Source organism: Scleropages formosus, chromosome 12, assembly GCF_900964775.1.
Source record: "Scleropages formosus chromosome 12, fSclFor1.1, whole genome shotgun sequence".
In the NCBI taxonomy this organism is placed as follows: domain Eukaryota; kingdom Metazoa; phylum Chordata; class Actinopteri; order Osteoglossiformes; family Osteoglossidae; genus Scleropages; species Scleropages formosus.
Genome location: NC_041817.1, coordinates 27575505 through 27599359, shown reverse-complemented (window position 1 = coordinate 27599359; position 23855 = coordinate 27575505). Strand labels below are relative to the sequence as shown.

The 23855-nt window shown below is 45.6% G+C and overlaps 1 protein-coding gene across 1 annotated transcript in view; it reads right to left on the bottom strand.

The window, feature by feature from the left end:
- The window catches only part of cntnap5b (contactin associated protein family member 5b), a 69512-nt gene that overhangs the window by 11856 nt on the left and 33801 nt on the right, over positions 1 to 23855 (bottom strand). The window contains exons 8-18 of the mRNA XM_029256923.1: positions 23502 to 23645; positions 21514 to 21778; positions 19996 to 20139; positions 17329 to 17500; positions 10122 to 10228; positions 8486 to 8605; positions 5701 to 5901; positions 3091 to 3247; positions 2023 to 2150; positions 1409 to 1579; positions 802 to 1020 (exon numbers count right to left, since the gene is read on the bottom strand). Coding sequence (XP_029112756.1) covers positions 802 to 1020; positions 1409 to 1579; positions 2023 to 2150; positions 3091 to 3247; positions 5701 to 5901; positions 8486 to 8605; positions 10122 to 10228; positions 17329 to 17500; positions 19996 to 20139; positions 21514 to 21778; positions 23502 to 23645 — 1828 coding nt within the window. The remainder of the gene's footprint in view (positions 1 to 801; positions 1021 to 1408; positions 1580 to 2022; positions 2151 to 3090; positions 3248 to 5700; positions 5902 to 8485; positions 8606 to 10121; positions 10229 to 17328; positions 17501 to 19995; positions 20140 to 21513; positions 21779 to 23501; positions 23646 to 23855) is intronic.

Sequence of the window (23855 nt, the reverse complement as noted above, 5' to 3'; positions counted from 1 at the left end):
AATTGGCCACAGTGTGTACTTCCTGTTTCCTACTTCCTATTTCCTGTCACATTGACAGGCTCAACCAATCACGACACTGATTACAGTAAAGCTAATTGACAACTTAAATACGTTTAATAGTACGCACTCCCTCACTTACCGACTGCAATCACTAACTTTTGGAAATAAACTGTATAAACATGTAAATATTGTTGGAGATGGTTGGAGGTTAGAATCTAAATGTTTTTCATATTTCAGAGTCATTGGGGTGTGTTATTGTTTATGTGTATTTGAAATATTTAGTTGTTTACTGCCAGTATGTCTTATGTTTCATTTCATGTCTTCCTTGGGTTTGTGTGATTTGGGGAAAGTTAGGGTGTATGCTGCATGACTAAAGAAAAAAAAAAAAAAAACCCCACAAATCTTGGTTCCTTGAGTTCTCCTTTGTCATAATATATTAAAGTTGTTATTGCGATTAATAAAAATATATCTTTTTTTTGGTTCATTTCTCATTTTGTATTCAATATTTTTTCTTGGGGAGCAGATCATACTTTTTCCAAAAGTAATAATGGCAAAGCGACCACCTAATATAGGGATTTTCCCTAATGGGCTGATTTCATGGAACAAATTGACCCTGTTAGGTGAGTGATGGATGCAATTTGCTGGGTCCCAGTTTGTGGTCCCACATGGTTAATGAAGCACTTCAGGATCTTGTGCGAGGATTCAACGGCAGTGCCCCTCCTCCGAGTAAACGCACTTAAAGAGAGGAAGCAGATGGAGGAGAGGCGAGTTACAGAGGGAGCCCCACCGCCTGGGCCCTACCTACGAACAGCTGGCTGCTGAGCTGCAGACGCAGGTGTCCGTCGGCGGGGGCTTCGGCGTAACGCAGCGGCAGCTGGTCCACCTGCAGAGAGGCCCCCTTCACGTGGCGCTCCGCCCGCACATAGTGCCACTGCTTGTCGTTCAGGGGCACGTGGGACTTAGCCGCCAGGACCACCGGCCCGTTGCCCACGTCGAAGGTGAAGGCCACTGTGGATGGGGCTGGGGAGGAGGCGGTGGGTCAACGAAGGTCTCGTCCAGCACGTTAATGCGAGGTCACTCTTGTTCCTCGCTGCATTTATATTTCATTGGCAACTGCATTGTTTAAAAACCCCACTGTGCATCTCTCTGTAATAACTCCAATTTGAAATATGTGTTGAATTGTTTGATATTTATTTCCAAGTTCTTGCAGCCTTGTAAGGGCTGCATTGGTTAAACAACAAAAACTACAAACAACAGGCAACACATAATAATAATAATAATAATAATAATAATAATAATAATAATAATAATAATCTCAGGAGGTGCAAATTTTGCCTGTGCTGGTGGAGAATCTGCCAACTGTGTGTGTTTCTGTGTATGCATGAGTGTGGAAAAGCCATAGACTCACAGCTGAGCTCCATGCGAAAAAAATCTTTGACACCCATGTTCTCCAGGAAGACCCCCGACGGTGCGGTGGTCTTAAAGTAGAAGGAGATGTCAGCGCTGAGCTCTGCCTGGAAGGTGGGGAAATGTAGGTAGGAGGACTCCTGATAGAAGGATGCAGCATTCCAAAGGAATCCTGGAACAATTTGAAAACCAGTGTATATTTAAATTAGTGCACAGTGCTGTACATGCAGTGTATATACCGTGTGTGTTGCAAACTGTTGAGGTAAAGATTTTTGAAGATACAAACATATTTCCAGTTTATTTATTATTAACTGATTTTCACCACTTTTATAATTCCAAATATTTCTGTCTGTAGGGGAGAAAACACAACCTTTGTTTACTGCCTGAGTTGATAGATGGAAGTAAAGAGCACGCAGATACAACAGGACTGTGGGAGCATCTTAATTCAACTCACTTCCACAGTGTTTACAGGTTGTGTCTGGTGCTTCTTAGCATTGGTGATGCATTTAACTATAAACTCTAGATTAAAAGAAATTGCAATGTAAAAATAAATACTGAAAAGGCTTTGTATTGATTTGTGGTGAAGGAAAATAAACAAATAAATAAACCACCTACTGTCACCGTAGCAATGCAGAGGCCCAATTCTGTAGATGGCTTCTGAGCCCGTTCGGTTCGTGTCGCCGATAGTGATTTCTCTCACTGGCAAGTGGTCTTTGTAGGAGAGGACGCCGGTGTCGTTGGCCCTGCGGACAGACGCTGTGATTAGAAGATTGATGGATGAGGGGCCCCGGGCCCCGGGATCCAGGCCCCGTCCTCCCGACTCTGCAGTCACCCTCCTGTTCACTTGACAGGAACTTCCGAGGACCCCTGTGTGTTTGCTCCGCCGCTCTCCTGCACCGCAGCGCTAATGGAGAAAGCCCCACGGGTTGCCCCAGGCCGTGCCCCGAGGCTACAGCCGCGAGCTCGAAAATCTGCTTTCGGCGGAGGGGAAATTACACTCCCCGCAGGAAGCTTCCGCTTGGGGGAACGCTGGCAAGTAAACATAATAAAGCAGACGAACATTAAGTTGTTTACATTTCCCACTTAAATAACAGGGCTCATTTTTCAAAGATGAAAGAAGAAACATTGTGCTTTCATTGTATTTCTTCCTCTGAGACGTGCGTCGCTTTGGAGAAAAGTGTCTGTTAAATAAATAGATGCAAACGTAAAGGTAAACATACAATACGAGGATGCGATGGCACGGTTGCTTCGGGGTTCCGGATTGAAATTCTGAAATGGTTGTGTGCTCACAGGATATATTCCATGTATTCTCTTATGTGCATTGGTTTGATCCCAAAATCCCAATCCTAGTCCTAATCCCAGTCCCAGTCCCAGTCCCAGTCCCAGTCCTAATCCTAATCCTAATCCTAATCCTAATCCTAATCCCAATCCTTGGTCTTCCTTTTACTGCCCTTACATGATCCTTACTGTGTGGCAAAGTATGCAAATGTGTTTTCATGTGTGTCTGTGTGCGAATGTCCTGCGACAGACTGGATTCCTGTGTACACAGCATGCGGGACACACCCAGTGCACTGTGGGGACAGATTACAGTTTACAGAACCCTGCCTGTGTGAGCGGTTACTGTGGACGGCCGGATAGGAGCTACACTGCGGTACGCGAGCTACGGCAGCATCCAGCGGTTACCATGACTCCCGGTCCGCGTCGCAGTTGCAGAAATAGTTCATGTCGATGCAGTTCTCGTCCAGGCTGCAGGAACACTGCTGCACCCCCGGCAGGACGCCTCCCCAGTAGGTGTGTTTCTCGCCGCTCGAGTCCACCCACCACGACAGCGGGCTCCAGTCTGCAACACAGCACAAGGTCAGAGGTAAGGAGCGCCCCGTTGCTCCTTTAAACCCCACATCAAGGCAGCACCGCATGCGAATGTCCTCCAGGGGCTGGCAGCTCCGCTCTGCTTTTTCTTTCAGTTTTTAGAAGGGTTTTTGAAACGACCGCAGAGAGTGGGCGAGCAACAGCTACGCAGCACCCAGAAGCGCCCCCTGCTGAGCCCGGGTTTAACAGGATAACACCCCCTCCCTGAGGCAGGGAAACTCAGAACCATCATGATGCTCATGTTCCTGCTGAGCAGGACCTGTTTCCCAGCATGCACCTGACATTTATGGCATACTTTAAGTACTTAATCCCAGAAGTTTATGTAACATCATCAAGCAGCGGATGGCGCAGTGGTTAGAGCGGTTTTCTTCCACTTGGAGGACCCAGGTTCAAACCCCACTGCTTTCTGTAGTGCCCTTGATTGTGGTCCTGACTCTGGAGCAACACAGTAAAAAAACCCCTGCTGTATAAATGGGCAAGTCAGTGTAAGTAGCTCAATGTACAAGCCTCACACTGTAAATCAACTTGGATGAATGCATCGAATTAAATGTATAATGAAAAGATTGGTGTCATCATTGTGAATGTCTGGTATTTACTATAAGCAGACAGTAAAAATGGTCCGGCTGTACAAATGGGCAGATTACTATAAGTTGCTTTGGAGAAATGCATCCAGTGAATTAAGGTAAAGGTAAGGTAAAAGTCACTGAGTGAGGCAGTTAAAAGCAAGCAGCGCTTTGAGTGCCGTGAGGGATGAGCGTGACTGGCGCCGAAACGAAGGGCCTGAAATGCAGCGCGGCGGGCTTATCCGAGATGAAATGTTCAGATTTTACTTTTGGTGTCTAATCCCCAGGCTGCAGATGGTCGGAGCAGCATGTGCACAGTCAGCGAGTCATGTCTCCAGCTCCGTGCTAAACGTCTGCCAAAAGTTTACGTTTATGTTCATTCATTTATTGGACACTCTTCTCCAAAGTGACTTTCGCTGATTTACCCATTGGTACAGCAGGGTATTTTTTACTGTAGTAATTCAGGTGAAGTACCTTGATCAAAGATACTGCAGCAGGAGGTGGGATTCGAACCTGGAATATTACGTTTCCATTTCCATTTATTAATTTATTTAGCAGACACTTTTGTCCAAAGCGACTTCCAATAAATTCTTTGTAGTGTTATGAGCCCACACACCTTATTCACCACGGTGACTTACACTGCTAGATAAACTACCTACATTGGGTCACTCATCCATACATCAGTGGAACACACACACTCCCTCTTTATTCTCCAGCGGAAGGCAGTTCCTCTGGCCACCACGCCACTTGCTGTTACATTCATTCAGTGCTACATGGAGCTGCAGGCCTCTGATGACACAGTTATACCACATAGCCCTGACGGTAAAGCCAGTTACCGAGTGCTGATGTCTCCACGCACGTCCACGAATCCCAGCACGATATACGCTAACGTATGGTTGGTGGCGGGTCGGCTCAGATGCCCCGAGCTCTGCTCTGCGACCCCATACAGAGCACGGAATGGCTCCGGCAGCCGGAAAGGTGATAATTTACCCTCATAAACATATGCCAACTTCTCATTTCCATGTCAAAGCCAGAGTGTTCGTTCAAAAGGATTCCGCAACCCCGCTCCCCCTTCATCACAGCAATATGGCTTGATGCAAAACTAAAGTGCAATGCGAGACAGCTGGAAGCGATGACGTAATTTCCAGAAAATGAGACTAAATAATGGAGCGATGGAAAGAGAATTGAGTTTGTGTAAGTGAGCTTGAGCCTCTGCAACATTAACAGGCACAAGTGCACATTGATTTCCATTAAATCTGGATTTAAGCAGTGATCCTCATTTCATAATAAACTTTGGCTCTTAATTTCCTTATTAAGGTTTTTACCATGCAGTTGGCTTTCAATAACTGCTGCTTTGATTTTCCATAAATGTATTTAGGAATGGTATCTCTCCGGTAAATCAGCCTTTGTTGCAAGGATAATTATCTTATCACAATAATTCAAGCTTCAAATAAGATAATTAATCATTTCAATGTCTCAGAAGTGACCCAATGTGCTCCAGTGTCCTTGTTCCTTCACTTTTTTGGTCAAAATTGGAAAAAAGCTGCAAAAAGTGACTGACCACCCCCCCCCAACCCCACCACCACCCACCACCCACCACCCACACACACACACACACACACATCCAAAGTCAACTAAACACCATTTCACTCGCTTTGAATTTTTGTTTTTTGCAAATATGTTTACATTTCACAGCATTTATTATTGTATTGTAATATTTCGTTGTAAGATAATATATTGTAATATACAGTTTTTTTGTATAAACTTTGTTTCACTTCACTGTATACTGTACCAGCTGTATACGGTTGAAATGACAATAAAGCCGTGAATAAAGGTAAAAACGAACGGCGGCCGCATTCACCCCAGGTGTTGAAGAGGCGGGACTTCCTGCAGCGGTACACCACTTCTTGCTGACACTGCTCCGACGTGGCCACCAGGGCGCGCAGCTGCTCGGGCGAGGCGCTGTAGTTGAACCGCATGACGTGCGGCCTCTGCAGCGTGGAGCCCCTCACGTGGACCGGCTCGGTGCTGTTGTGCGACACCACGGTCCACACCTTGTCCTCTGCAGACGAGACGCGCAAAATCCCTTGGCGGTTATCGCAGAAAATTGCGCCCTCCCCCAGTTTATAGGCTCTAGGGTCGAGCCCCAGAGTTCAGCATCACTGCCAGTCACAGGTTCCAACGCCCGATGAAGCAAAATCCATCGATGGTTTTGGTGGATTCCTGTCCAGGTTGCTTTGGCTCAAAGCATCTGCTGCACGAATGAATGACGTAAGAGATGCGATGCTGAAAACAAGGAATGTTAATACAGCAGCTTTTCGAGGCAGTCGCTTATTTTTGATTTGTCCTCCAAACACTCCTGATATTGCACATGTACTATTTCTGTGTTTGCACTGACGACGAGCAAATGAAAATCCTGATGTGTGATTATCGGAGCCGCTGTTTGCCAAGCTGGATGGTATTTACATGGCGCCCAGCCTGTTTAATTGAGGTCAGCCTGCGAGTCGGCCGCGACTAAACGCGCCGGGATTTGCAAGAACAACGATCGTAATCGGGATTAAGTCCGCCCGGGCGTGTAATACGGTTAGTGGCGTCGGTGCCCCAATGTTGGCGACAAATGCAGGAATCCGAAGGTTTTTCTCAGGCCTGTGGAACGTTCCGGTTTTCTGGGAGGAAGCAGAACGCTATGTGGGCCGTGGGCTCGGAGTCCGAGGCCTTATCAGCCTTCCGCTATGTGAAGGGGGGGCTGTCTCTTCAACAGGCGACCCTCCGCAGTGGCTCTCGGGCTCCCACCGGCCAGGTGAGGCAGGTAAAAGGCCGAATTACATTTACATTTACATATATTCATTTAGCAGATGCTTTTCTCCAAAGCGACGTACATCTCAGAATATACAATTGTTGCATTACATTAGGAGAACGAGATATAGCTGCAGACATGTGATTCTTTAGTAAATCTAGTTTCTTTCTTTCCACTTTATGCACCGATGTTCATACCTCGAGTAGCTGCTTAAAACTCAGATTAGACAAATCCTGATCACCTTCCTACAATTTTTTTTTTTTTAAAGGTACACAAACGTTTACATACAAAACAGGAGTAGTGGCTGAATAAAGGCTTATCTGGGGACGATCATAAAGTTATGGTGCACGAACATTTACACCATACATGGCCTCGAGAGATCATGGGCGAAGTGAGTCCGGAAAAGGTGAGTTTTCAGACCCTTCTTGAATGTAGAGAGAGTTTCAGCAGTTCTGAGTGACAGGGGAAGGTCATTTCACCACAACGGAGCCAGAACTGAGAACCTTTCCACTTTACCTCTCGTGCGCGGGACCACCAAGCGGGCAGAAGTAGACGAGCAAAGCGGTCTGGATGGGTGAATGGATGAAAAAGTACTTTGACATGTCAGTTATGGGAAACAGTGTCAGTTTTCGCACAAAGGAAACACAGGTGGCTTTGTGTAAACAACAAACATACGGTTCATCTGCATCTGACCCAGCCTCGGGCGACTGGAACGACTGCAAAGTCTAATGCACAGCAATATTATTTTCATGGATATATTTTCAAGAATCTTCCAAAAAAGAAAAGTGAAACACACACACACACATTTTCAGAACCGCTTGTCCCATACAGGGTCACGGGGGAACCGGAGCCTACCCGGTAACACAGGGCGTAAGGCCGGAGGGGCAGGGGACACACCCAGGACGGGACGCCAGTCCGTCGCAAGGCACCCCAAGCGGGACTCGAACCCCAGACCCACCGGAGAGCAGGACTGCGGTCCAACCCACTGCGCCACCGCACCCCCCAAAAGTGAAACAAAAATTCTAAAAAAAAAAAAAAATTCATCTTAGTATTTTAAGTGATTTACTTGCATTGACTGTTCAGTATTAAGAAAAAATATTGTACTGGAAATCCACATTTTTTAAAGAAGAGTCACAGAGGCATGCCTAACATTAACCCTAACCCTAACCTAAGATTATGATTGGAAAAATGTATCACAATCACACACGCACGCTGTCCGAAACCACTTATCCCAAGCAGTGTCGCAGCAAACCGGAGCCTAACCCGGCAAGAGAGGGTGCTGGAGGGGGAGGGGACACACCCAGGACAGGACGCCAGTCCGTCACAGGGCACCCCAAGCGGGACTCGAGCCCCATATCCACTGGATAGCAGGCCCCGGTCAAACCCGCTGTGTCACCACACCCCCTCATGTAGCAAAATGATTGGGAAAATTTAAAAAAAAAAAAAAACAATCAATTTGAGTGACTGGCCAATAGCATTACCTAACCCTAACCCTAAGACCAACTCCCCCATTAGCCTCGTCACACAAGAATTAACTGTACGAACTTGAGGTCTAATGCCTTATAAGGACACATTGAAAATGATCATCGGAATTTTAAAGATAAAATAATTTTGTACCCAAAAAATAGAGAAAAAATGACAAAGATTACATAAATCCAAATCTTCCACAACATAAAAAGATATTCGGAATATTACAATAAGATTAATGGCATCAGTAAATGAGGATTTTTACAATGCGAGTTAATCTTCGTTGTCATAAAAAGAGAGCAGCTTGTCTCTAGAGATGAATACGCAGAGGTCAGAGGTCAGAGGTCAGCTGAGGCTTCCAACAAGGCGCAGGGAGGCCCACCTGTCATGTTGCAGTAGACCAGCGTGGGCTTGAGAGGGCCGCTCCCGTCGGGGTCGATGGAGAAGAACCCCGAGGAGCTCCCGGCCTGTCGGTAGGCCTCGCAGGATGGCTCGTAAATGGCTGAGGAAGAGAGAGGCGAGGTTTCGCGTCAGGCGTCTCGGGAAGGGTGTCGGTGTCGAGAAGTATGTTGCAGTGTGAGTACGGCTTGTCAACATAAGCAGCACGCAGACGTCCCTAGACGTCCAAACCACAACCCGCACCCTCACATTAGCAGAAAAGAGATGGTAAATGGAGAACTGACTCCGGTCCTTATGAAATCACACACACCGACACGCACACTCGCACCCAGCACCGAACCTTTAATTAGAAACATTTTGGGGTGAAACTGACTTCGCACTGCATACAAACCCTCATAATTATGTTTACGTGAAGAGAAAATGATTGCATTCACGCTGATTAGGTGTTCTGTAATAAACAATGGCGGGCAATTAGAGGCAGCCTTTTTGCAGCACATCCTTGATAAGAACATCACCCTCTTCAGGTGAAGTCATTCTTGGAGTGCCGCTTTCTGAGGGATCCGCTGCGCTTCATTTCCGAGCTAGATAACAGCTCGACGGCGAGGTGGTGGTATTTTTAGGCCCGTGCATATGCGAGCTCCTTATGTGCAAGTTTTTATATAAGCAGAATAATTATTCCCTGCAGAGAAGGTAAACAGGTGGAAAGGTCTGTGAAAACAAAGATTCGCTAAGATCTAACACTTTACCGCTGGAATCGCTTAATTTATTGTGTAAATAAAAAAAATTAAAAAAAAAAAAGATTTTTCTGCTGGGCTGTAAATCCTTCACTTGCACTGTTTTGCAAATGACAGCATGTCAAGACAGACGCGATCATACACCGGCTCCTCGTACAGACACAACTGGGACTGGAAGTAAAATTAAATACATTCCTAAAAACTTAATAACACAAAAGTCCCTTGATTTAGTTATAATTTAGGTTCTGTTAAAATCTTAGGTATAGCAATGATAAATGAAAATGTTTTGAAACAGTTTTTAATTTTTTTTAATTTTACTTTTTATTTTGATATTTTGATGACTTTTTAGTAGCTACATTAAAATTAAACAAAACCAAAAATGAAAATGCATTGTCTCTACAAAATTCAATTCAACCGTGGAGCACTGCAGGCACGATTTACATGAAATTGGTCTCGCTTTCCTGTTCAGTTTGGGTGCTCTTTACTGCCCCCTGTGTGCCTGCAGTGTAAATGCATGTCATGCCTGCTTCACAACAAGAAAGAATTTTCAAAATATACATGAAGAAAATGTAAGTGACAACGCTAATCTACCTGCAATTATTTATACAGCTGGGTAGTTTTACTAGGGCAAGTTAGGGCTCAAGGGCACAAAGCTTAAAGTGGGATTTGAACCCAGACCCTTTCAATCCAAAGGTAGCAGCGCTCACCCCTAGGCTTCCAGCAGGGGTGGTGGGACTTGGCTTGGAACGGACAGGACGAGCAGACACAGCGTGATATGTCAACGGCATCAAGATGGGGAGAATGAGGTGGACGCGCTGCGTCCTGTTCGGTGGGTGTGTGGGGCGGGGGTTTGGAGCTGGACACGGGATTCTCACTGTGACTCACAGTTGTGACAGGTTGGTCCGCTATATCCCGTTCCGGAGCAGTCGCAGTGGAAGGTGCTCCAGGACTGGACACACCGCCCTCCGTGCTCACAGAAGTTGGGCAGACACCTGGGCAGAGATGTTCTTCCAGGAATCACACATCACAAGCCATCAAGGAGCTTCTGATAAAACTTCACATTCAACTGAACGACGGCAGCAGTTTACATCGACATTTATTCCTTTATCGCCCATGTTTCTGCAAAGTGTTGTACAGCTCAGAGTCAAGAGCAGATGAAGAGAATTAGATACAGACACGGGATTGTGGACACACAGCTTCTGTGTCTGATACCAACATGTTGCTGGTTCATATCCCTCCAGTAGCTCAGTGACATCCAAATAGCAAATACACAGATAATCATAGCAGATGGTGTTGGACTGATTTATGGAGCTGCCAGGAGATCAGGAGAGAAGTGGCTCTGAAGGAAATGGGTTTGACAGCCTTATTGAATGTGTGAGGGATTCAGCAGCTCTGAGGAGCTTGCAGAGTTCAATCCACCACATTAGGGTTGAACCAAAGAAGCTGAAGACTTTGAATTTTGGACCCGTTGTAAGTGGGACCACTGAATGGAAGGGGGTAGAGGAGCACAGCAATCTTGAACACGTTCCAAGATACAACACAGTCGACAGCAGAGCAAAGTTTCGCTTAAGAGATGTCAGTTTGTCAGGATGTCTTGAGCAGAGAGGGACAACGGCTGCAATGACAAAAGAGTCCTACAGAACAATCTGTCGCAAAGCCCTTCAATCCACAGGTCAGCGAAGGAGCTTGTAGTCCCGTGAAGATTACAAGGGCCTGAGGGCATCTTCCTTTCTCTCTGTGCTTCTAGGTACCCGCTGCACATTCAGGTAGGATGCATTTTTGACCCAAAGTGACGCCAAGAGATGAGCTGCATTTGGACCTGCTTAAACCAGCCAGATTCCTCACCTGAGACTAAACCTGTCCTGATCCTCAATAAACACAGGCAAAAAAATAAACTAACTAGTCAAGTAGGGGCAGAAAGGGGGTGTAGTGGTTAGAGCTGCTCCCTTAGGGGCACAGGCTCGAGTCCTGCTCCTGCTGTAGTCCCCCCTGAGGAAGATACTTACCTCGAACTGATACCCAACTGCATAAATAGTTATAAGTAGCTTAAGGCTGTAGGTCGCTTTGGAGAGAAGCGTCAGATAAACGAATGAATGCAAATATAAAAAATGGAAAACGTTGCATCAGCTCCTGATTGAACTGGCAGAAGAGCAACACAAAATCTGCTTGTGCATCACTTCTTGCAGCACCAAGAGTAAGGGTAAACAAAGGGTAAACAAACACAGCGCTCCCGGTAAGTGGTGCTGAAGTGCGGCGTCCACGCCAGCTATTGAGCGATGAGAAGTGAGGTGGAATAATAATGGGCCGATCCGACGGAGCGGCAGGAGGCTCGCGGAGGGGGGATGAGCGCTGCTGAGCTGCCCAACATCTTAAAGAGGAGCGCGGGCCCGCAAGGATTACCCTGTTTACTCACTACAGGAAGTCTGGCTGCGGAATCAGAGCCGTGGGGCGCGACCCCCGTGACCTTTACCCAAGGAGGGAAGACATGATAATAAGTAAGGGTTGGGGGGTTCAGCTGGAAAGAAGGAAGACGCCCAGTAAACACCGCACATAAGTGAACGTTAATATCGAGCTTGCGGACCCGCGCCGAATGACTTATCGAGCAATTTTTACCACTTGCAATTCTACTGCAGTTGTAGCTACTCTCTAAATTTTGGCGACTTTGCGATTGTTCCCCAGAATAAGGCCCCGTTGCTATGAGAACAAATTAAAATGAATAACACTGAAACCCAAAGATCTTGTTGATGTCTGGTGATCCCGACCATGATGGCCAGTGACAGCGACCAATGGCATCACAGTGCTGGGGGGGGTCCCATCATCCCTTGGCATGTAGCGTGTTGTTGATTTTTATTAATTTTAACAGCTGCTCAGGTCCACTTTCAAAATGTTTATCTAATATTTAACTGAGCTAAATGAGTTCACTAGTGTGTTTCATTTACATGTAAACATATTCGAGATTCTTTTATCCAAATCAAAGCATACTGTATGCTTTGGTTCCTGCTTATGTTTTTTTTTTTTGGGGGGGGATAGTAAAATAATAAAAATGTGTTGCTCTTTAACCAAAATATTAAACATTTTCCAAAAATGAAGTACGCATGATAAACTGAAAGTAGATATTGTGATACATCAATATATTACTTTCATATTTATTTTTTTTTCACATTCTGTACTGCAATTCTGCCTGTTTGCTTGATTACAAGAACTGATTTAGTTTTAGATCAGTGACACAACTTTGCAATCCCCTCTGTTTGAAGAGGCCTAAGAAAGAGTTCGGAGGAAACATCGTCATCATCAGCATCTCAGGTTCCGAAAAAACACTCATCACTGTCAACAGCTGGGTACGGAAAACAAGCGACAACGGTTTGCGTTATTTACAGAACGTACGTTTCGGTTCCTGTGTGGCTCTGGTGCCTGTTTACCTTTTCAGATTGACTTTTTTTTTTTATTTTAAAGAGCCGCAAGCTGCCGAGTGGATGCTGAACACAGAAGAAAACGCGCCTCACAGATGTATCGTGTATTCGCAGGTACCTCTGCGCCGCGATACAGCGTGCGCGGCTGAAGGATAACGCCGAACGGACGGGCCCAGTTTCGGCACGACTCCCCCGGCTCCTCTGTAAACACCAGGATGCCGGGGGGGGTGCTCTATCGGGAAGGCGGGGAGGAAACCGGCTCCCGCCGGGCCTAGTCACGGCACCCGAACACACGGAACATCACCTGGTAATGCGACTCGTCACGCCGAAGGAGGTCTGAACGCCTCGCAAATAACGGACACTTTACACGGCGCTTTCTCAGACACTTAATGAATATTGCCTTCCTCAGCCGTTCTTAAATTTCACAATTACCCCCCGCTTTTAAGCGCGCATATATTATTTCACCATATTTCCTGGGCGAAGCAAACCTCAGAGGTCTCGCAACACGCAGCGCCGCTGCGCCATTAATCGTGCCGCTGTCCCGTCTGCACTACACATAATGTTTCAGACAATGGTTTAATTATCGCCGGGCTATTTTTGCTCAGGCATGGAGAAGTGCTCTTGCGGACCATAAAATTACAGTAGGCGGCCCCCAAATTGTGCATTTAGTGCAAACTGGATAATGAACTTTTAATGGTGTTGTGGAGGAGAACTCAACACGCACAGGGAATAAAAGCAATAAAACCGTCTACAGCATGTCTTTGTTTCGATAACTGCTTTGTGCTTTTTTCAGCTTTTTAAATTTATTTTTTTTTTATTTATTTACAAAGGCCACATTTATGACGGTTGTGTTCTCAAAGGATATTTCATTATCATATCAAAGCATGCTGGACCTGGAGGAAAGGCCTTTAATGATTTCATTTTGTTCTGCTTGACTTAGAAGCAGGGTGGTCCTTGTCCATCAAAAATAATGTTTCTCCAGATATAATAAAACCATGTAGACATGAAGACGCTGTTTTGTGCCACAGTGTTGTCTCTGCAAGGGTTCGGTTTTCAAACAAATTTGGGGCCCCACTTCTGTTCATAACACACTTTATTCTGCCACCCAGGTACAACCAATAAGAGGCTAATAACTCTGATGTCCTTTGATTTATTATCTGGTTAGATTCTATACAAATGTCCTGTATTGTTATGATGTACTGTTAAGTGCTTTTGTTTGAAATGTTTTCAATAATATGAAGCTACACTAATAGTGGCAAAATAAAAATATTTCTCCTAATAAATTCTAATTCTTGATTCATTCATTCCAGAAACATTTGCAACCTTCCTCACCTTGCTGTGGATGGCAGTTACTCAGGGACAACAGACATGACCTGTAAACACTGTGGAAGTGAGCAGAATCAAGGTGCTTGACAGGTAAATCCATGCGTGATCGCTCATCTACAGACACAGATTTTGTGAACTAGGTAAGTCAATGATATATGTTGAAAAATAAATAATTGGTAAACTGTGTGTGTCCTTGTACGTTTGCAAGAGAAGCTAGACAGTGCATTGCGATGCTTCTTCAGCTCCTAGAGGACATTCCTCGCATGGCTGGTGAGACCAAGAGCTCAGACTATGCTTCGATCTCAAAAGCAGATGTTGCCCTTCACCTTCCCTTTTGGACAGGTGACACTCCATATTGAAGTACTATTAAAATTAATACTGCATGAACGGCAGAATAAAATTACAGGTCTGCAAAGTCAAGCTCAAAATATGCTCAGTAGAGCGTAGGGTCCATCTCCACTTTAATATTCATCACAATCCAACAGACGTCCAACAGTCAGACCTTCTCATTAGAGCGACGGGGGTCTCCCAGCTGTGCTTTCTGGACCTTTCCCAAGCCGGTCAGGGTCCGCATGGCCGAAAACCATCTGGAACCAGGGTGACGGCAGCTGGTCATGAATGATTTAGAGCTGCCCATGGCCGTGTCTACAGAAGATCACCATCAGTAGGGGTCCAGAGTGGGACAGGACAGCTGTTTGAAGCCATACTTTTCCTTGACCCTTTGGTCCAGAAGCACGAGATGAATCCTTTCCATTCCTTAGTGCCGAATATCTTGACTGTGAGGATACCAGCCTTAATCCACTCCACCTCCCCTCCACCCCCACCACCACCACCACCACCAGCCTTCCATTGCCAGATTTGAGGATTAGATTGACAACCGGCACTGTTAATTCCATTATACAGCTGTGATTAGCATAACGCGCTCGGCACTCTGGAAGGCATGGTGAACATCCCCCCAGCCAGATTTGCAGGAGGTGGATGGGTTGGGCAGGAGCGGGGGCTACTGGGGAGGCACTCTGCTTCATAAACTCTCCTTCTGTTCATTTTTATTCCGTTTTCCCCATTCTGAGCACGTCCTGATGGAACCGTGTTACCAGACTCCTAACTGGGCAACGGTAGAGTGAAACCCAGCCTCACCACCAGCCTGCAGCAACATTTCTGTATTTTTCAAGTCAAACTACATACCTTGTCCAACGTGCAAAGTTTACGAGTGGAAATGCTGCTGTATATAAAGCGCAGTGTGAAACCTGGCATCAAAAACCCAACACAAATGTTTGCTCATAATTAGTAGGAGAAAGCTGAAGATCCAAACCAGCTTCCGTCACAACAGATCTTCACAACATTTGGAGCATTAGATGAGTTTTAATCACGCCAATGGATCTTCCAAACATGTATAGTCAGGATGTTGGCATCAGTTCGGCATCTCCGAGTGCTTCCTACGGCCCCTCATCAGACACACATGCTGGGGACCGTGCCTTTGAGCGGCACTGCGGTGGTGGTGGCCGAGGAGGGTGTTTTCGCAACCAAAAACTGTGTTGAGATGAACAAGTACGACTGGCTTTATAGCTCCTGTTTTCTTCATTATTTTGCTTTATTGGCACTTAATACCTTCAAACTTTTTGTTTCTTCAGGAATTTCAGCTGCAGAAGAAAACTAATTTATTCAGGGCGCCAACCGTTGATGGTTGGAAGTTTGGTTACTAGGTTACCTCAAAATCGACGTGTCGGAGAGCAGTTCTTACGATTCTAAGGGTCTCCCTGGCTCTCTATCAAGATGAAAATGTTGTATACAGGTGGTCCTCAACCTATGAGGGGGTTCCTTTTCGATGATCGCGTCATGAGTCCACTTTATCGTAAATCACAAATCTCCTTATACTGTATTAGGTAAATCATAAGGATATATGAAGGATTAACAATCATGAATGCCACATTGTAAAAGACGGTTTTCTTATATTTCTTTTTCTCTAGTTGCATACATTATTAATGTTAAAATAACATTAATAAGAGATAGTAATAATAATAGTAATAGTAGACAGTACAATACTCTATTTTCACTTTAATTCCTACATGCTTTCTTTTGCTTTTTGTCTCCGCACCACCAGAACGCTCACGTTTTTGCTTGCAGGTAATTGCAAATAAAAAGCAACTTGAGCAGAATCACAAACTAAATTCCAAACTTTTTCATGAATAAAACACAATCCTTGACAGATTTAAGCTCTTTGATATCATATTTCAGACATCCCAAAAACAGTGTTGAGACCCATCCTAAATAGGCCGTGTCAGAAATGCAATGAGTAAAAAAACTGTTCACCCCCCTCCCTTGGAGTTTTTCAGCTCTTAATGTGTTACAGCATGGGACCATGATGAATTTAACCAAGAATTCATTCAGGTCATCTAAAGACAAAAATAAATAAATAAATAAACCCATACAGTATGTGATTATTTTTTATAGGCATGAAATGTGTTCTAACATCCTTGACTTTTCACAGTTAACAGATAGAAATTCACAGTTGCCCCCTGACTACCCTGCCTTACATTCTGGACAAATTTGACTGCATTCGTTTTGGATCTAAGTACTTTTCAACCCCTTCACACACCCACCACACACACACTGCGAAGCACATAACACCATCTACAAAAATATTCTATGAACCGAGAGGAGTTTTTATCTGACAGTTTTAGAACCGGAGATTAGACAACAAAACAAGGGCTGAAATGGTAAACATTGATGTATTTATAGATAGGCCCATTTTTACACGCACCTTCAGAGTTCCTGCAGTTCTACAGGAAAAGTGTGCCACTTGTTTGTCCTGCTTACGGAGGGTTAAAAATCGAAAGCCCATCAGTGACCTAGGTTTTCTCCCTGATTTGGTGGAAGAAACTCCCTGTGTCCCTCAGAGCTGCTGAATCCCTCCCACATTGAAGAAAGGTCTCGAACCATCTCTTTGAGAACCACTTCTCTCCTGATCTCTTAACAGCTCCATAAATGATTCAACACCATCTGCTCCTGTTATCTATGTACTTGATATTTGAATGTCACTTCTATAGGAGCTTCTGGAGGGATGTGGACCAGCAACACGGTGTCAGACGCACAAGCTGTGCATCAATAATCCTATGTCTAAAGCTCTCTGTCTGTTGTTGATGCTCTTTTGTTTGCTATCAGTTGTACTTCACTTTGGAGGAAAGCATCTGCCACATAAGAAGAGAATGTAAAATTCCAGCACAACTGATGTTCATATTTGCTAGAACTGGAATCATAATCTCTTGGCTCATATGAGGTAAAAGTGGCTTCTCAAAGAGCAACAATGGACATCATGTGTCACACCCACTGAAAAAGCCCCCCAGGGGTGCGCGTACCTGTCTCGGATGCCACAGATGTCAAACTGGAGGTCGCTGTAATTACCCAGCAGGCCTTGCTGCACCTGGAACAAATCCACTGGCTGGTTGTTGATGGAGAGCAGGCGCAGGCAGCCCTGGAAGGCCGAAGTCGGGTTCCTGCAGCCCGGGCTGCCGGAGGACGGAGGGCACCCTGGCGAGATAAGGACACGCTTTTAGTTAAGAAAATGACTCAATCTAACATGTGGCAGGCTGTCGCGGTGGCACTGACAGTGGCAGCCTGCTCGTACATACACAAAGCAGCTTATAGCGTCTTACCTAAATTCTCTTTTAAGTCTGACAGCAGAACTGAGATTTAAATGTCGTTTTCTGGGAATTGCAGGTTACAGATGGGGATTACAGTAAATAGCCTTTAAAAATATGTGCTTGTCACCAAAATTGCACTTTGGGTTCACTTAGATATTAATTTTTAAAACGATTCAACGTAATTGTAAGAATTAAAAAAAAAAAAAACAAACAAACCAAAAGCAATGCAAAAAGCAGACCAGAGAAAGTAGTGTTAGACGCCAATAAACACCTGTAAATAACTGCCCTATGTGTATAGTATCTATACAATTTTCTTTCCTTTTCTTTTCTTTTCTTCCAACTCTATTAAGCACTTGTCACTCTCGGCATGTACAGTACGTACCACTGCAATACATATATGTGTATGCTGGAGATATTGTATGCTGCTGGGATTTATTGCTGTGTACAGTATGTGGCTTCCCCTCTGAGATTAACAGAGGCTCATTTGTTTGTTCGTTCATTTATTTTTCTGCTATTTACTGTACTCTCTGACTGAGTAGTATCTGTGTAAAATTCCTTTCATGTGTGAATGTATTTGTCCAGTAAGGAGTTACTCTATCTTATTGCTGAGTTCTCAAAATAAATGTTATAGCAACAAAAACTTTTCTTTCAGATACATGGAGCGTCAGACTCTTTGCAGCTCTGTTCCAGAGGTCAGAAGCACTCAGCGATAAGCAGTAAAGAGGCTTTTAATAGAAGACAGGCCTCTGACATTGACACTGGGAGCCAGCGACCCGCTCGGCAAACCGGGCCCTCGCCGGGGATGTTCTGACCGGGAGACGAACGCTGAGTGTTGGATTTTCGCAATAAAAGACATCCTCTATCTAAACAGAGGTGCTCAGTGCATCCTTGAAACCGGCTTATTGCCCACGCTTTCCTGCTGGCCTTGCAGAAGAGCCGGGGGATCGGCGGATTTCGGCCGAAAGCAAACCCATCGGTTCCCTGACACTGCTGCCGGAAGGGCTCTTTATGTTTAATTAACAAAGAAACAAGCTGAACCGAGTCATGACAGCATAGAGACGGGATCCAGTGTGCAATCAGAGTCAGAAAGAAACAAATACGTAGAGATACAGGTCCGCCGAGCGCAAGGGCACAGGGTTACCATGTTTCTCACTGCGTAAGGATTTCCGAAACGCGAAGAAAAATCTTCCAAAATTTATTGGAATCGTGATGCCGATCAGTTTTTTTTTCCAGTGGAAAAAAGATTAGACACTTGAGTCAAACAACTATTTGCTGATGTAGCGTCTGTTGTGGAGCACAGCACTAAAATACATTTCCTTGCCAGATATATATGAATAATCAATGAAAGGTATTATTTTTTCATTTCTCCAAAGCAATTCACTGTGATTTATGTTTTGATCACCATGGTAATTTTTACTGTATCAGTTCAGGATAAGTACCTTGATCAGGGGTACCCTGATCAGGGAAGAGGGATTCAAACCTGAGCGCTCCAGACTGATTGAACAGTATGCAATACATTATTATGACACATTTGCTGGAGGTAACAGTTTCTACAATAAGCGTCTTACAATACTTTAACCACTTACACAGCAGGGTATTTTTTTTACTGTATCAACTCCGGATAAGCACTTTGGACAGTGTCACCACAGCAGGAGTTGGGATTTGAACCCAGGTCCCTGGGGTACAAGGAGGAGCTTGTTCTAGTCCCTATTCCACATGCAGCAGAGATGTGTTCTGTATCGTTACAAAAAGCACAATTCAGGTTGTAATTTCACAACTTCTGCTGCTTCTTCTACTCAGTTTAACAAAAATACTTTAAAAATACAAACAGCCCTAACCGTAACCCAACAAATAAACAAATTAATTGTTGCACTGACACTTAATACCTTGAAACTTTTCTCTGTGTCCAGAAGAAAAGGGATTTGATCTTGTTAATCCATCTACTTTCCACTTCATCCAGCAGTGTGGTGGTAAATACGTGTGCGGCTGCAACACGCTGGACGTTATTATTTATATTCACGACCCGATGCAGCATTTTTGTACTTTATGCCCCAATACAGGGTTATTTACCTTTTTATTTAATTGTTTTATGTCTGACCTGGAAGTCACACCCCCTCTTTCACATCCATGTACCTGTGAAGTGCATTAAAACCCTGTCATACGGCCCCGTTTATATGATGTCATCCCAGCCCCCCAGTCAACGTCTCAGTGCTTCATATGACAAATGGATTATTGAGTGCTTTGGGGGGGAACTGGTCAGCGCTCCGTACCAACAACCTGTAATCTGCTTTTTTACGGCTCTGGCATTTCATAATTGACAGTTAACTGATAATTAAATCGTCTTCCATGAAACTGCACGCGGGTGGCGCTCTCTCACACTACCTCCGAAGAAGAAGCTGCGGTCGCCTTCTCCCTGGTCACCGAGGTCGATGGCAGAAGCGGGTTCGCTGTCCAGGGCCAGGAAGATGCGGCGGTCCCTCGTAGTGAGGCTCACAGAGTGCCAGAGCCCGTCGTTCACACTCTCCCCTTGGAACCAAAGACAAAAGACAGATGGGACAGGTCGCCATGGCAATAAGATGCTTTGTCTTGCCAGATAAAGAAGAATCTTAGTGGTGCATTATTATCTATTCACTTCTCCACTTACAGTAAAGCAACTTACAGTATTGTACGTACTTATAGAGCCGGGTGATTTTTACTGTATCAGCTCGGGCTAAGTACCTTCATCAAAGGTCATACGGCAGAGGAGGGATTCAAACCCAAATTTACAGGAAATTTCCATATTCTCATCAAGCAGAATACAGAATTACGTGCATCCCAAATATATCTCAGATACATATTTATCCAAAGCAGCTCACAATGTCAAGCTGCTTACAGTGATTTACCCATTTAAAAAGCAGGGTAATTTATAGCTGTATGAATTCATGGTAAATACTTCAATCAAAGGTGTTGGAGCAGGAGGTGGGACTTGAACCTGAGTCCTTTCACTGTAAGGTGGAACCTCTAACAACTACACCACCTACTGTCCCCACGAAACCTCACATCAGAATACCTTCCCTGGGTATTTTACCTTACTCAGTGGCGCTACAGCAATATCGGTGTTTTGAACCAACAACGTTCCGGTTTCCGAGCCTTGTCATCTGCTGCTACTCTAAACTGCAATTACCCAGCATCCCCTTTCCCACAGACTCATTGGTGTGGATTTCCCGCGTGCCGAACGGGTCGGGCTGTCAACACCGAGGCTCTAATCTTTGATTTAGGGGTAGTCCTATATTTTGATTTGATTTGGCCTTAAAAGTGGAGGAGGCGCAAGCTGCGCACGTCTGCCGCGTGTCTACAAACCCGTCTGCGGCGGCCATCTGCTTCCTCTCCGGGCCCTTAATCAGACGCGTTTAAACATGCACGGCTCAGATGGCCGCGGTAAAAAACAGGGAAATAAATAAATAAAAACCGTGGGCACCACATGAAAGGCTCTGGCAAAATCGAGAGCGGCGCCGGAAAAGGCGAGCGGTCCGAACGCACGGGCGCCGCTCGCCTTTGAACCCGAGCCACGGCGCAACAAAGGACTTGTTTCGTGGCGCTTCAGACCTTCACGTCAAGGGTTCGAACGAAGCATCTGAACCAGCATAGCTCTGATGCGGCGTTTAAATGTGATTTAACGGCGGATAACAGGGCAGACGGAGTGTGTGTTAAGAGCAAACAGAGCTGAACGGTTAAAGATTAAGGGTCGAGGGAATGTGAGGAGAGGAAGCCATCTGAGGATCTGCTGTCTTTTGTGTTAGACGACGCCATATAATTACGGCCCCAGAGGGCTTCCGAGCCTTTCCGCAGAAAGCCGGAGCGCCGATGTGATTTTCATGGATCGTGCGAGGCGGGCGACTCCCACTGAAGGCGGAGCCTCACCCGTGGAGATCTCGGAGCGCTGCAGAGCCGACCGGTGGAAGGTGAGGCGCAGCTGGCCGCCCCCGAGCCGCAGGACCAGGTGCTCGGAGCCGCGGCCCGGCTGGGTGAACAGCAGCAGCCCGTCCCGGTTCCAGGTGCGGAACTGAAAGTGGACGGAGAGGCTCTCGGCCCTGGGTTCCGGCGTCAGGGACAGGAAGCTGCTGCTGGAGCTCAGGAAGGTGGTGGCCACAGGCTGCGGCTCTGAGCAGGAGAAGGTCACGTTGCCCTGAGAAACGAAAAGGAGCTCAGCGATGACTACTCATGGTACAGAGAGACTGCCTGCAAAGTTTTTGAGATGCAAGCATTTTTCAGGTGTTTCAAACCGATTTTTAATTGCTACTTTTTTCCACACATATTTTTTTTCATTTATAGTGAAGGTTAAATGGCCTGTATTTACCCTTTGAGTTAAAGGATGGCAGTAAAGTGCACTTGGAGGAACATTGAGGGACCACCTTAATGTACATTTATTCATTTAGCTGACACTTTTCTCCAAAGCAGCTTATAGTGCTAAGGTCACAATTTTTTTTACCCATTTATACAGTGGGGAAATTTAGTAGTGCAATTTAGGGTAAATAGCTTGCTCAAGAGTACTACAGCCAGAGGGGGGGATTGAACCTGCAACCTTTGGGTGTAAAGGCAGCATTTTTAACCACTAATGCAGCTCGATTCCACAATTTATAGCCTGTACTTGCTGTTCTCCAGTGCCGGTGACTGGGAAAGTGATGAGTAACACTGTACGGGTTTAAGGGCTGAATCAGTTCACACTCATGGAGACAACTTTTTCTATATTTTTATTCCTGTAGTCATTCGAAATTAGTTCCATCCATCCATCCATTTTCATTAACTTCTCGTTAACTTTTAGTCCTGATCAGGGTCGAAGGGGTCCGGAGCCTATTCCAAAATCAATGTTTCAATGTAACTCAAAGATAGAAAACACATTAAAATAAATTGTCTTGATATTCTTCATTTATTGTAGTTATAGCTGACATTTTCACTGGAATTACCCTATAGGTGAATTGAAGATGGTCTGTATTATTATCGACCGTAGTAAAAGTGTCTTTGGGGTTATGAACAAAACATGTTATGAACAGACTTTGTGCCCAAGTTGTGTCTGTACTTCGAGGAGCCGATGTACATGTGGGCACCTTGTGGGAAAGTGCTGGAGCCCCCCTGAGATGTGTGTGGGTCACTTATACTTAACACATGACAACTGCATGGCACCTAGAGCTTACAGGAAATGTGCTGTACAGGCCATCATCGTCCACGTTTCATAAGCACCTTATTGTACCGCTTCCCACAGAGCTTGAGAGAAACTCTGCCCACAAAACATCCATAATTACCAATGTAGTGAATAGAAATGTGAGATCAGTCCCAGCAAGTCTCCGTCCTCAGCTGTCACTCACTACTCAAGCCTGTCTATCAGGCTCCTCCGGTGCCGCTACGAAACCCACGGAGTCGAAAGTGCGAAGCGACGCACTTTGCCGACTGCCGTTAATTGGACCCCGATGACTGCAGATCCCACAGCTTTATTCGGGCGGAGGGACCGTGCTGTCGCTCCGAGGGAGGGCAGTGTGACAACTGTCGCTGCATCCCCTCAAGATCATGGTGCGAAGTGTCTTCTGGTACTGTGGGGCCATGGAAAAGCCTCTGTTTGTGTTGTGGAGTGTCGAGCCCAATCTCACCCGCCGCCCATCCGGCTCCATGGCTTTGGGGGGGGGAACGAAATGCGGCCGCGCTGTTCCCGACTCACCGCTGAGGGTCGCGGTGAAGTCTTAACTTCTGAGGCCTTAGGCACCGTGTTTCTTAAGGCTCAACATCCAAAAAATGTCTGAAGAAAGATATATTTTAAACTTCCTCCTACCCCCCGTGCTGAACAAAACGTCTCACCGCCCCAAATTAATCACTGCTCTTCACTGTAGCCATGTGTGGAAGCAGGACAAAATCCGTACCACGCTGTAGATCTGGGGCTTGCGCCGCTTCGCCAGGTCGATGATGTTCACGCCGTTGTAGTAGAGGTTCTCCATGCAGCCCTGGAAGTTCTTCCGGAGGAAGGTGCCCGGCTTGCCCGGCAGTGGGATGCCTCCGATGCTGAGCTTTGAGAAGACAATGAGAGACGAGGTAAACAAGCAGACGTCGGCGAGCACAAACCCTAGGGTGAAACTGCAGCTTGTCGACTCAGAGGAGCTGAAAGCCAAGGAGGGACCTCAGCGCGTGACTGGAATAACTCTACTGTAACTTATGAGGAAAAGGGTGAAGAAACTTTTCGAAGATGAATATATACAGTGCTGCTTGAAAGTATGTGA